Source organism: Trichechus manatus, unplaced genomic scaffold (assembly GCF_000243295.1).
Source record: "Trichechus manatus latirostris isolate Lorelei unplaced genomic scaffold, TriManLat1.0 scaffold00008, whole genome shotgun sequence".
In the NCBI taxonomy this organism is placed as follows: Eukaryota; Metazoa; Chordata; class Mammalia; order Sirenia; family Trichechidae; genus Trichechus; species Trichechus manatus.
Window position 1 is genome coordinate 5391763 of NW_004443944.1, and position 14909 is coordinate 5406671.

The 14909-nt window shown below is 46.4% G+C and overlaps 1 protein-coding gene across 4 annotated transcripts in view; it reads right to left on the reverse strand.

Annotated features, from left to right (window-relative positions):
* STX16 (syntaxin 16) overlaps positions 1-14056 on the reverse strand; it is a 26755-nt gene extending 12699 nt beyond the window's left edge. Inside the window, exon 1 of one of the 4 annotated variants that reach the window (XM_004370205.2) lies at positions 13190-14056. In XM_004370205.2, coding sequence (XP_004370262.1) covers positions 13190-13321 — 132 coding nt within the window. In that variant the 5' untranslated portion in view covers positions 13322-14056. The remainder of the gene's footprint in view (positions 1-13189) is intronic. The other 3 variants (XM_004370207.3, XM_023742667.1, XM_023742669.1) reach the window with 3 other exon arrangements.
* Positions 14057-14909: the final 853 nt, after the last annotated feature.

Below are 14909 nucleotides of genomic sequence, written 5' to 3' on the forward strand. Positions count from 1 at the left end.
GAGAGAGAATGCTTTCCCCTGAATTCAGACTTCTAGCCTCCTCGACTGTGAGAGAATACATCTCCGTCTGTTAAAGCCACCCTTGTGGTATTTGTTACAGCAGCACCAAGTCACCGAGACACACGGGGACAGGTGCCAGCCCACCTGTCCGGCACCAGCTTTCCCATCCACTGTATCAGGATGTGGCCAGTTAAGACAGAACTGCTGACTCTTTGGGACTGCAAACTTTAAACAGGGAAATGGTATGTTCCCTCTAGGATACATTCTTACAGCAACAGCTCATTAGGACAAAGAAATGCTGCCCTACTAAGAACAAATGTAATCATTTCCTTCCCCGAGTAAGGGTTTGTAGTATGCATCATAGTGTGTATTTTTTTTTTTAAAAAGAACATTATGTTTTGGGAAGGGAGAACATACTTGAAAAGACTGTCAACTATTTGAAATGGAAACAAATATGAACATAAAAAATACATTTTAAGTGCAAAATTGTCACACTCTCAAATTCAGAAACCTTACTTACCGTTTAAAAACATGTTTTCTGATTTTAAAAAGATCCAGCGTGTATCTTTTGCAAGATGCAACCCTATTCAACGCTGTTGTTGCCATGTGCTGTTCGAGACGTTCTGACTCATAGTGACCCCACGTAACAGAGCAGAAGTGTCCCATACGGTTTCCAAGGCTGTAATCTTTACCGGTGAGCCCTGGTGGCACAGACGTTAAGTGCCGTGCTGCTAACCAAAAGGTCGGCAGTTCCAATCCACCAGCCACTTCTTGGAAACCCTATGGGACAGTTCTACCCTGTCCTATAGGGTTGCTACGAGTCGGAACCAACTCAACAGCAATGGAGTTTTTAAATCTTTACAGAAGCAGATCCTGTCCCCGGAGAGCCACTGGTGGGTTCCAAACGCTGACCTCTTGGTTAGCAGCCACGCCCTTAACTGCTGCACCACCAGGCTCCTTGCTCTACTCAAAAGACCTTAAAAAAAGCACCTCATTTCTTATTCTCCTTATTTATGCATGCTGCATTTCACCTCTGTGCCCCTTCAAATGTATGATGTTGGTTACTGAAGTGTTTTCTGGGTCTTTTTTTTTTTTTTTGGTGAAAAAATATACAGCAAAACCCGCTCCCAGTCCAGTTGCTAGACATAAGTATCAGTGACAGTGGGCTGCATTCTTCACACTGTGGCAACGTTCTTGTTATTTGTTTTCCTTAATCTCCCTGCCCCCCAACCTTCTCATCTACGCTTGAACGTAGCTGTCGACTCTTTGGTCTTCTATAATTTTTTTTTTTAAAGAGATGCAATACTCAAGGGTGACAATCTTTACTTTTTGGGCTAAACTATTACTTAGTTTCAAGGTGACTTCAGGGGATAGTTTCAGTTAGTTATTAAAGGGTTCCTCAAATGAACCTGTACTGTTGAAGCCAAAAATCTTTCCAAATCTTTTAAGTAAGACAAAAACTCTTTTAAAAACTATACTTATGAGAATTAAGAATTTAGGAGTGCTTATCTCTTTGATTTATAGCTCTGTCCTCTAAGACCTCCGGGGAGCACCCACCCTGGCCCACAGCCCTCGAACCCACCTCCATAAATGCAGAAACACTGTAATGGGTACCCCAAGCAGCATGCTCCACGGCCCTCCCACTAGACTCACTAAAGCTATCTTTGCCCCAATCCACTTTAGACACCGACATCTGTCCCTTTCAAGAGCACCAGACAGTAACGACAAGTTCCTGATCTATGGAAGGAACACACGTACACACATACACACACTTAATTATAAATCTTGCTGTTCCAAGTATACAACCTTCCTACTCTTATAAAACCCAGCCTTACAGGAGGCTGATTTAGGCCACTGTAAGATTAAGGAATCGCAAAGCCTCTGTAGGGTGGGAAAGTCAGATACACATCCCCCGCCATCAAAACAAAACAATAAACTAAGTTCAGCCGTTAAGGCGTTAGTAATGAGAAACAATGTGTCTGTGGCAATGAAGCCCAGAAGGGACACTGAACTTCACAGCCTGGCAGCTCTCACCTCCACCCAAGTCGTCTAAGAGCACGTAGGATGCGGTAAGGCCACAAGCCTAAGGCCCTGGGCTCGGAGAGCTGGGGGACTTCTCTCACAGACAATCAGGCTTAAGACATCAGAGAGCTCGCAGAGGGAATGGATAAAAGAGAATTAGGGGATGTCAGCAATGCATTTCCTTTAACCTGCGATCATTTTAAAAAAAAGGCTTCTTTTTTATTGATTACGAAATTAGTAATTGTTCAAAATACTTTTAAAACTTCACCAAAAATAAATACAGAAATAAAAAGTCTGAGAACCACACCACCTATGTATCAATGTTGCTAATTTCTCTTTTTTCTCAATATTTGAAAAAAGGCAGGGAGCGCTGACCGCCTGTGTCTGTCAGTCCTACGTGGGGTGCTGCGGCTAACCTGATCATCTCTAACCCTGGCAACAATCCTTCAGGAGAGGCTGTTCCTTGTTTCACAAACAGAGATGCTGAAGCCCAGCAGCTTTAGGGCCTTTCTCCAAGCTACATCACTAGTGTTAAGTGGTGGGACTGGAATCATAACCTAGGCCTGCGATCCTCAAAGCCCTACATCTCACCCTGGTCCCCCCATGCCGGAGGGTTTTGTAACTTGCAAATGGCTAGACATTTACATCTTGTAATTTTTTAATAATTTCTATCCTGACATTAAAAACCCAACAGTTTGGGGGATCCCCGTTTTAGAAGAGGGGAAGCAGACAAAGTGGGCTGGCCGCCTCCCTGGAGGGGGGAATGTGGTGGGTGGGCTTCCTTCTAGGAAACCTTCTTTAGCATTTCTGGAGGAGCGTGCGTGGTGGCATCTTCAGGGCCAGAGTCTCCTGCTCAGGTGTGAGTGGAAGAAGGACAAATATGGACGGGCTGCAGGCAACCCCTCAGCGTACAGGAAGCCCCAGGTGACTCTGCCCTGGAGCTCAGGTGATGCGGCGCGGGGGGGGGGCGGGGAGTTGGAGGAGAGGGGACCGCTTGTGCCTCCCGTTACCCCGCCGGGGAGCCAGGAGTCACTCCCGCACCATGCCCAGGAGACCCCGACCACGGCCTAGGCAAAGCAAACCTTTGGACGCCATGCTCAACTCCAGCCCAGCTCCTAGCTCAGCACCTGGCGCTCAGTAGTAATAAAAAATAAATACACAATTATCATTAGCTGAGTGAAAGCATCAACAATAAGTGGACGGAATGAATAAATGAGGTAAACAACAACACGTCATGGTCAACTGTGGAAGCTACACTTCAGAAAAAAACACTGGTGCCGCACACAGGACAAACGGGGCACAAGAAATGCATTCTCTCCGCCCAGGACCCTCCAACCACCCAGAGACTCAGCAGAAGAAAAGAGAAGGGCCTGCTGGTGTCCACGCAGTGGGTGGGCAGCTCGGGAACTGGCTGCCTGGGTGGCGGCAGCTGGACATTGTCTCAGATGGCTGACATGCGGGTCATTACGACCACTTAGGTGCCCATCACTGGAAAAGTATTCAAATGCTTCCTCCACGGAAGTGGTGCTATCGTTTGATATTTTCCCCCATCATACACTTCCTTTTGGGGGTCAGAGGTTCCACATTTGCAAACTGTTCAGTAAGGGGTAGTGTCTATTCTAAAAGTGCCTACCCTTTAAGCCCCAAGCCCCCACACATTTAGCGTTTGGACAAGCCCATCCGTGCCCGCTGTACCCCAAAGACCCTTAACTTGGTTGTGCAGGAGCAAGAGTGGCTTCTCCTCTCCAGCATCCCAGCGCCCAGGCCGCGTGCTGGCAAGGAGGTTCCTGGGTGGGGACAGGATCCCTCTATGCAGGCTGGCCAAGGCACCTGGCTCCAAGCATCACAGCTCAGGGCCTGTCCAGCTAAGGGTTTGATTTTAAATGCTATTTTAAAAAATGATGGAAGTAATACATACACATGGTTTAGAAAAATACAGTCGTCCCACACTTACGACAGGGTTCCATTCTGATGACCCTGTTGTAAGACAGTTCTGACGTAAATCGAATACCTCATTTTTTAAAAAAAATTTCATTATTATTGCCTTTTATTATCAGTATTTTTATAAATCATAACATTGAACATCTGCAAGCGAACATCTGAGAATGACCACGCCAGCCAACCGCGTGCCGCAGCACTGTATGTAGTGTATGTTACTGACGGTAAGATGTTAGAACACAAAACAAAACAAAGTCAAGTGCAGCTTGCTGGAACTCGAATACATCGTAAGTCACAGACTATCTGAATATACAACCTAAGAAAAGAGTTAGCAATAAAAAGTCTCTCTCCCACCCCAGGCTTTTCCTGGGAGGCATTCACTGTTAAGTTTGTTGGGGATTTTCAGAAACTGTCTAAGCATACCCAAGAATAAATGTGAATTATTTTTCTTAAAGGAAGCAGTAGCATCGGCAGAAGCCGCATTATGAACACTGCTTTGTGTCGGGCGTCCTTCTCGCTTAGCGCTGTGGCTGGGAACTCACCCCACTACTGGCCTTACAGGCGGGCCTTCCCTCTTCACAGCTACAGTCCCGCAGAGATGCCACAGAACCCATTTCACCAGTTCCCAACGAAGGATGTTTCGGCTGTGCACAGACTGCTGGGATTAGCAACTAGTCCAGCTTTTTAGAAGGTCATAGACCTGAATCTACTAGTTAAGAACACTGGTTTTGAAGATACTGATCCCAATCCAAGGAGCCCTGGTGGCACAGTGGTTGAGTGCTCGGCTGCTAACCGAAAGGTCGGTGGTTGGAACCCACCAGCCGTAAAGATTTACAGCCTTGGAAACTCTACGGGCAGTTCTTCTCTGTCCTATAGGGTTGGAATCGACTTGATGGCAACAGGTTTGGTATGATCCTAATCCCACCTCACTCTTCATCTTCTAAATTTGAACAAACAAACAAAAACAGCACACAAACACACCATTACTCTCTTTTAAAAGCTCTACTCTCAGGAAATGTATTCTTACTCCTTCATCACTGAAACAGACACTAGAAACACACAAACATTAACAACCTCCATTTAATTCTCCTTTTTCTGCAACCCTTTCATTAGAGCTACTAAAATAAAGTGCTGTGGATATGCACTCTCCCCCCTTCTGGGCGAGAGCTAATGAGGAATGAAAAGGCCAGAGCAAGCTGCCAGGAAGGGCAGAAGCGGCGACCAGCTAATGACTGGCTCAGCCAGCCTGAACTGAGAGTCGCTCACTGCAGCCTCACCACGACAGACCGTAACTAAAGACCCTTCAACAGTCCCCACGGCTCTGGGTCCTGCTGTCTTTCTGCAGCACACCTGAGGACTTCCCCTGCCTCAGAAATCCAGGGAGCCAGAGGCAGAATCCTAACCACAGTCTGGCTTGTTTCAAGCTCAAGAAAATGTCCAGCCTTTGCTGCTTCCAAAGTTGAGACACTTTCCCAAGAGTTGTAAAGAATATGCCTAAATCCTTCTCTAAATCACCAATTTGTGTGGTGTGAAAACGTGGTATGCCAATTCTGAGTATTAAACAAACACAACAATTATCGGCAGTCAAAACAAATGCTAAAATATGCATAAGCTCTATTGGCATTTTATATATGAGCAAAGACTTCAGAAAAACAGGTGTAATTTATCAACTAAAATTACCTAACATACAGAAATATTCAAAACACAATACCTCATCCAGCTCCTGGAGAGATGTCACTCCGTCAGTCCCATCCGGTTAGGGAGCGCAAGGAAGAAAGGATGAGGGACAGACAGGTAAGGCATGGTCAGCTCAGAAAACACAGGGATTTCCAGCAACTCTAAATCAGTACAAATAAAACTCTACCAACCAAGGCATTTAAAAAACATCCCCAGAGTCTTAATTTAAACAAACCAAAAACCAGCTGCATATACGTTCTCCTTTTCTGTACTGTGGTGGTCTCGGTAAGTGAGATAGGAAACAACAGATAAATAGGTGTACAAATTAGAACACAACAGAAACAAATAAGACACACTTGCTTTAGTTTCACTGAAATAAAATGGTAACCCATTTCTTAAACATCAAATACCATGTACAATACTACATCCTAAACGTCCTTTAGGGAGGTAAGAGAGTAAAGCTAAATTGTAATTCTACTGTGTGAAATAAATGTCTATTTTAACATGTAAATCAGCCCTGCAAATGCAATACAATTAACAAATGAACGGCCAGCACAAACTGTCTACGGGTGTCTTCAGCTAGCCAAGCAGCCGCGTGTGTAAGGCCACTACAAATTAAACCCCGCGGTCGCGGCTTTATCTGTGGTGATAAGGGAGCCGAGAAACCACGCTTGCCGGGGCAGAGACACAGGTGGGAAAAGAAAAGAACAACTCTTGCCATTTGCTTGGCATTTATGATTATTATTAGTATAGAAAGCACACAGTTGTTTATAAAGCTGTTATAAAAGCAGGCAAACAAAAGAAGAGATTTTGTTGTTGTTGTTGTTTCTTTTTTAACGGCAGCGGAGAGGGAGAAGCCCCGGCAACCAGAGGATTAAGTGTCAATTTAAAACTAAAGATTCTGTTTTAGATCAACACAGAACTCTACCTTCTGAACAGACATTTACTAATGACAGATAATCTAAACAACCAGGTCTTTTAGTTTACAGTATTGATCACTGAAATAATTAGTGGCGAATTTCAATCATCAATTGTGTTAATTTTTTCTTTTATACTTAGCAGTGCATTTAGAAAACAAAAACCATAACTTCCCTATTTAAAAATTAATGATGCAAATGAAACTGGTCTATCAGGGCCAAAATATAAACAATGACAGCAATAAAAATGTAATCAAACACCACTCCTGTACATGCTACGAAGCTGAAGTCCTCTTCAGTCTTTCTACCATTTGCTACCGGAGCTACAGAGAACTGTTACTCATATACGCACCCTGCCAGAACTAGTAGTACTTGGAGATATTAATAGGGAAGACGGTGTCGAATGGAAAGCTGATCTAATTACCTTTTACTCTTAAAATGTTTTCATTTTTAAAAGGTTTGGTATTTGCAGCAAGACAGCACAGAAGTCTTTTATTAGTAAACAGGCTCAGGACAAGACCCCTAACTTCAGGATCTTACTCTGCTGGCTTCCCGGGCTGCATCGGCTCCTGGGCATTTAATTTTTGAACCAAGTATTACTTCAAACCAGGGTTAAAATCTTTGCTACACGTGAGCCGGTCCTCTTGGACTATTAACTGAGCACACAACCTGATCTTTCGGTTTCTACGACCATTAGCTGGTAAGAGGTGAATCAGAATCGTGGGATTCTAGGGTTAGGTTCTTTTTTTTTTTTTTTTTAACAAATAAAACTAAGCTTCGGAAAGTATAAATGCCTTGCCTGAAGTCACAGAGCTGCACAGGGCCAGGCCCAGGTGCTGTGGCCTCTTGCCCCTCCAGCCCCCTGCCTCTCTAGCATCAGTGACAATTCTGGGAATTACTTATGAGAGGCAGCGACGCCCACACCACATCAGAAACTAAACTTGTAAGGTCAACTTTTCAAACAATTCCCCATTCTGCTGCTTGGAAATAGAAGGCTTTCTAAACTCCCTCTGCCTCCAAATTACCAGAAAATTTAGGGAAGACCTAAATTAGCATCTCAAGTTACCACCAGGGAAGACCAAATTGCAGCCAAATGCAAACACTTATTACCCATCACCACCTTCTAAATCTTTAGAATGCCTAAATCTAGGTTTCTGACCTGCCAATGGCATACAATCAAGCAAATACTGAAAACTCCAAGTAGCATGTGGAATTTACGGCCTGTGTTTTTTCTACATAAAACTGAGAAATAAGTGGAATCCCATCTGTGTTTACTCAGGAAGTCTGGAAACGTTGAGCAAAATGAGTTGGAAATACAGGTCTTATGCTATAGTGATGTTTACTGTCTTTCCATTACTGCCAAAATAAAAAGTTTGCTTCACTTTTATCCAACAAAGTACCCTTATTCTCCAGTAAGCCTCACTGCTCAGACGGAATCTTTAGAAGCAGAAAAGCAAATAGATCTAAAGAGAAATATACAATGATTTCATACTTGGACTCTAAACACAGAGCGCCAATTTTCCAAAAGACTCACCCTTAGCTAAAAAACGCAGAACCTCCAATTTGCAAGTCAAAATTGACTGTGTAGGGTTGTGACGTGAAACAGAGAAAGACGCTATCATATTGCAAGGAAAAAGACCTTGTTAAACAATGGGGTCCTTCCATTTTCCAGGACCTGAAGCACACATCCTGAAAACGCAGCCAGCACCAACCAGGGGGCCCAGCAGGTTAGCACAGGGCTTGGGGATCAGATCTGCCCCATTCCATTCCCAGCTCTCCCACTCTCCAGGTGGGTGACACTGGACAAGTCTACTAACTTCTGAGCCTCAGCTCCTTATCAGCATCATGAGAAAAACAGCAGCACCTCCTTGCTAAGATGTTGTGAAGATGGCAAGTTCCACACGGAAAGGGCTTAGCCACGTGCTGGGCACGTAGTAAGCTCTCAATAAATCCTAGCTAACCTTACAGTCCCTCAGGTTTCTCAGAGCCATAGCTAACCCTTAGCTTCCTTTTTTCCTTCTCTAAAGCATACCATGTTTTATTAAAAACAATGTGCTAGTTTCAAACTAATCTAAGACCAATTAACTCTAGCTTCCATTTATAGATTATACATTATTCTGAAACAAAGTATAGATTAGGCAGTAAACACCAATCGAGCGGCTCCAATCCCTACACTGAAATCCGGCCCAGGAGACCCAAAGTCCGTCCGACATACTGTGCCTCGTCGGATCAGAACATCAACTCCACGACCGCTTTACATTCACGCGAAACTTTCCACTTTCCCCTCGATGGTTATTTAACTTTGTAAACTCAGATCAGCTTCCCAAAGCCCAGCCGGACGCGACTGCTTGAACTAGGGGCTGCCTTAAACCCTGCACTCGGCCGACACAAAGTCAAAGTCACTTTTGCACAGTAGTGGGGCTACTTCTAAGGATTTCTGAGGGTGGCATGGGGCTAACAGCCACAACGACATTGTGGACTACGTGGCTCTCTCTCAAATTCAAGCTCAGGCCGGATGCCCTGGCCACAAGGAGCCATGTATTGAAACAGAACTTGAGAAAACAATGCTCAAACCTCTCAATTTTCAAATGAGGCAGGAGGGGTCCAGAGAGATGAAAGCCCGCCTAGAGATACACTCAGAGCAGCAGGTGGGCCTAAGACCTAAATCTTCGGGGAAGAGACCAAAGCTTTTTCCTTGGTTCCACGCTGCCATGCGGAGGAACGCGGGGCTCACAAACAGAGGTGGGACCTCAGCACAGGAGCGCACCCAACACCTGGATTCGGCTGAGAGTCTCAAGTCAAACCCCTGCGTGTTTTTCACAATCAGTGTCACTAATATTAACACGACCAAGAACACAGTGAAGTAGAACTGCGTTCAGTCCCGGTGCTGGGCTTTCAAAAGGATGCAGACAAACTAGCCATCATTCACAGGAAAGGCAAAGGGGCTGCAGGGCCCAGGAAGGACTAGGGGAACAGGAAGGCTGCATGGTCACCAGGCAGGAGCACAGGCTTCCTGAATCAGAGGCCCTGGGAGACAGATCTAGAACTAGGACCACAGGGTGGAAGGCACAGGCATATTTGGGGCTCATGCAAGCAAAGACTGTCTGGAAGTAAGAGGCAGAGTGACTGCTGCTGAATTTCCCATCGCCATCACAGACCGTGGAAGGCAGGTGCAAAGACCACGGCGTGAGGGCTTATCACAGACGGGGATGCTGGGCCAAGTGACCGGTAGGTCCCTTCTGTTTTGTCATTGCATCTCCCCCTGGAATGCCTGCTTAGCTGCGGCACATTTGTCTGTCTGTTTTAGTGTGTGTGTAGGTACACACAACCATCTACCCCCAACTAACTTCTGGCTTTTTCCTTAAACCAGGATGTTAAAAGATGCAGGTTTAAATTCTTTGAATGACATGGCTTTAGGTGTGCTTTTTTGGGCAGTGTGTGAGATATTATTTATACACACACACACCCACACCCACACCCACGCCCACACCCACACAGACTACTTTGCAATCAATTTCCACAGCTTTTTCCTCAAATAAGGATGTGAAAATTCAGGTTTAATTCTTTAAAAAAATCTGTTCATTTAGGTGTGATTTGCTTCCAGTTGTGTGAGAGAGAACAAACAAATACCCAAAGCAAAATCATCTTCTACAGCTTCCCCTGCTAACTAGGAACATAACGAATTCAGGTTCTTAATTGAACTCTCAGGCTTAGTTATTCCCTTTTTAATTACCTGGGTTTAGAAATATATTTATAAGTTACCTCTCTTTAATTATTTTACCTGTGTTTTTAATATATAAATTTCTTTTACATTTTTATTTGTAATTTTTCAAACATACAAAAAAGGAAAATGGTATAAATGTCTTCCCACATATCCATCACTAGATTTAACAATTACTAATATTTGCCTTAATTGCTTCCTTTATTGGGGGGGCTTAAGTATTTAAACATTTCAGTAGGCTTCCCTGACAAAATTAACAAATTTAATTAACTTACAATTCATGTAACTAATAATTTCTTAATATTATTTAATACCCAGTCCATATTCAAATTGGGCAGATATAGTTTTGTTTGATTTGATACCTGGTTTTCTGAAATTTACAAGTTAGAAATGAGGTTTAAAATTTTCTAAAGGCAGTAAAAAATCCTGCAACAGTTATTTAAAAAACCCTGCATCAGTTATTCAATGAAGTTCTTTTGAACTGTTAGACATGGCTTTTCCTCAAACAATGTTTATTATAAAACTTTTCCAACTTCCAGAAAAGTTGAAAAAATTGTACCCTTCTCATGTTCGCATCTAGCCATACTGGAGTGTGTGTGTGCACACAGCATGCACGTGCAGGAAGGTTCTGTAGAACCACTTGTAAGCAAACAGCTATAATTCATGCTTAAATACTGTAGCACAGATGTGGTTTTCATGGCATATGTTTACTGTATACAATTAAGATATGTAATTGTGTTTTTTTTTTTTAAATTCGAACCTAGGCAAACTCTTTTTGTTCCATGGTAAAATCCACTTTTTAGATGGTCTGAACTGACTACAGAGATAATCTGATTGCTTTTAATGATCTAAGAAAGATTTTAAATGGTCAGGTTAATATAAGTGTGTAATGTTTACATGGTACGACTTACACTGAAAATGTTTTTTTAATGTTCTGACTTAAACATATGTATTTTAAAATGGTTTGATTTAGAAGTCTATTTTCAAGAAATTGTTTGAATTAGCTAAATTTATTTGTACATTTTCTGACATACCTGTTTTTCCAAACTGTATAATTTAGCTATCCATTTTTAATTATTTGACTTAGCATATATATTTTATGCTGCCTAAATTAGAAAAACATTTGAAAAAGTGGTTTAATCAGAGATGCACTTTTAAAAAGCTGTCCGTCTCAGGCACAGGGCTTTTAAACTGTCTGACTTGCTGATTAAAAACAAAACAAACAAGTCTCATGCTACCCAAATAATCCAGGGTGAGTTTTGAACCCTAAATGATTAAAAATTTAAAAGCAAAGAATACATTTTCCAACAGTTAAAACGAACAGCCCTAGAAACACGATTCATGTTCTGTTGTCTTCCCCACGAGGCATCCTAAGATTCAGCCATTTAAGGAACATGCAGTCCTCACTTCTTGTTTAACAAAACTAAAGTTCCACTAAGGAATTTTATTCACTCAATTTCTACCCTCTATTCCTTGGCTTATTTCATAGTATTCTTCTCAAAATTAGCGCACTGGAAGTAGCCCGTTTCCACGCTAACAGACATCTCTCCACTGATTTCACTAACACACAGTTTCTTTGTTTATAAATGCAGAAACCTTCAATATCTTAAATAACTGAAAACCCAAAGAGACCCTGTCCCTGTTTTCCTTGCTTTTTAACCCACAGTTACTTGATTTTATTCCTAAAATTGTTCATACGACTTAAAATCTCTTTTCTGAAGGAGTAATACGGCCAAAGGCGTTTTTCCACTTGTCACTTAGAAAGACTATCTTTGCAGGGACATTGTTGATAATCATGATACACGACATAATTTTTCTGAAGCATTTAGATAAAGTCACAAAGGGAAAAAAAAAAAAAAAAAGGCAATCCAGTCTCCGAGAAGCAAAATGAGATTGCCAAAGCTGTATATTCCTAGTCTCCGACGACCTGGTCTTAGGATGAGTTTATCCCTTCATCCCCAAGTGCTTCTCATCCTTAGCCTACCTTCCCCCACAACTAGTCCCACAACTTCACCTTCCGAGAGACATTACAGAGCTAATCAGCACCGTCTCCTACAGATCATCCAGACCCACCCCTTATTTAACAGAGCAGAAAACTCAGGCCAGAAAAGAGAAAGCAGCCCCCCTCAAAACCAAAAAAAGACAGCATTCTTTCCAGAAGCTCCCTGAGACTCTACGCCCGAGCTAATGGTTCAGGTTAATTAAATAAAAAAACGTCCTATTTTGGGGAGTTAATTTTCACAGACACATCTTGTTTTGTTTTGTTTTTTTTTAAAAAAAAATAAAAGTTCGAACGGAGGGGAGAGCTTAATTTCCTGTCTGGGAAATGGAAAACCGAAGGGCCTAGCACCTTACTGTTTCACAAACATGAGCCCCCAGAACAAACAGTAAAGCAATTATTCATAGGGAGCCAGGCCGAGGGCTGCGAGGCCGTTTAGAGACAACGGTGGGAAAAACCCAACGCCTGCCTCATCTAGGGGACAAAGTTGTTCATTGGCAAAGGGCTGGGTCTTCGAAGCTGCAGCTCAGCCCCGAGCTCCGAGTGGGGCTCAGCATGGGGAGGGGGCTTCAAACCGAACCAAACCGAAAAGGCCTGAGCGCAGCGCGCGGCTTCCCAGGCTTCCAGACCTCGGGGCTAACACCTCTGTAAACGGGAGGCGGCCGGTCGCGCAGTGACGCCGGGGGTGGCGGCGCGTGGGGAGGGCTGCGGAAGTGGGGGGAGCGCCGGGCAGAGCGGGGCCGGGCCTAGGCTGGTTCTCCCCATCCAGGCTCCCGACGCCCCCGAGCCCTGGCATCTCCCTGGGATTCTCATCGCTCTTCTCTTCTTGTTTTACGCAGAGACGGACGGAGACAGACAGACAGACAGAGCCGCAGCGCGCTCGGGGCACGTGGAGGAGGCCGCCGGGAGACTCACCGCAGCGGCGCTACGTGAATGCAGAGGGCTGCAGGCGGTGTGACTACTCACTTGCTCGGCTAACAGCTGCCGGGTTTGGATGGAATTATTCCGCAACAACAAGAAAGCGTCGGTTAAACGCCTGGTGGCCATCGCACCCCCTTGGGGACCCCCCTGGCAGGGGCCCCCCACCCACTTGGAAGCTGGACGGATTCACTTTCTCGGGGCCTGGCCTGCACGGCCCACCCTTCCCCACAGCCTCTCCTGACCAGGCCGCACGCCTCAAGCCAAACGGCCGCTCTGCCTGGGCCGAGGCTGCGCCCAGGCGCGAAGACCCCTCCCCAAATAACCACCTAGGCTTTCCAATTGTCTAAGTCCCCCTACCCAAGACCTGACTTCGATCTCTAAGCACTTACATCCCCCCAATCCTTGCCTAGCGAGCCAGCGTCCCAGAACCCCCACCCCAATCCAACTCTGGATCTACAAGCGTTGAACTCGCCAATCCGGCTCTGAAGGGGAAACCCTGAAGCCCCCTACTCCCCTTAGTCTCTGAGACCCCCGAGGGTCTTCGCCCCCTCCTCCTAACTTGGCTCCGAGGCGTCTAGGCCGCGCCCTCTGGCCTGGCCCTGACTCAGTTTCCCTCCAGAGGCCTGGCCTAGGCCCCCCTCTAGGGCCCGCCGAGCCACGCCTGAGCCCTGCACTGCCAGCGCCTGCTGCCCCCTTCCTGGCCTTGTCTGGGCCTGCTAGGGCCCGGGCTCGACCTCCTGACCCCTTCCCCCTTGCTGGGCGGCCTGCTCCTCCACTGCCAGCAGGCTGCCGGCCTCCAGGAGGGCAACAGGCCAGCCTCCAGGCCTCCTCACTCCTCTTCTCCGGCTCCCTCCATCCCCGGATCTGACTCCGGTTCGGCCCCGGGCCGTTTCCGTGCTGTGGTCCCGGGTTCTGGCTTCCCCCCGGCCCTCTTCCTGTCCGTCTCTCGCGAGTGCCCCCCTGCGACGCTTGTTAGGCTTGCTTGCAAAGTTCCGGGCGCGGGAGCTCCCTGCCCGCCCTGCCCGCCCTGCCCGCCCTGCCCCAGGGCGCGGGAGCGCTCCGCCCTCTCCCGGGATGCTCGGGGGATGCCCCGTTTCCCTCTTCCCAACTGGGGCCCAGCGACGCGGGTGGGCAGACAGACAGTCCCGAGCCTCGGGCGCGTGGTCTCCACGCTGTCAACGCGTGCCCGAGGCTTTGGCGCCTTCAGTTAGAGTGGAAGTAGCGCGGCAGGCAAATGGGGGCTCGAGCGGGGCGGGAGCCGGCCGCGCAGGCGGGCTGGGAGCGAGAAAGTTGGAGCCGATCGCCTCTGGAGGCCGAGCACGCGCCACTGCAGGCGCTCGCTCGCTCGCTTCTTTTCTCCTCTGAAAAAAGGCTTTCTCGAAAAACAACAAGGAAAAAAAATAAAAAAGCGAAAAGCAGCTCGAGGCCCACTGGGGCCCGGGCCTCCGCGCGCCGCCCCCGCCGGGGGGTCGCCTGGCGCCCCGGCCGCAGCTTTCTATAGGGGGCACTGCAGGGTTGTGGAATCTCAAGTGGGAAAGTTCCCCGAAAACTTCGACACCCCCAAAAATAAACTTTTTCTCCCGAGTGGGTCCGCGCACGCCGGCGAGCGGGGGCTGGGACTGGAGCCCCCGTGCCGCTTCCCCCGCAGCTCCCCGCCCCCCGGCTTCCCCTGGCCCTGTTTCCGGGGAACCGGCCGGGCGCCCCGGAGACGGCG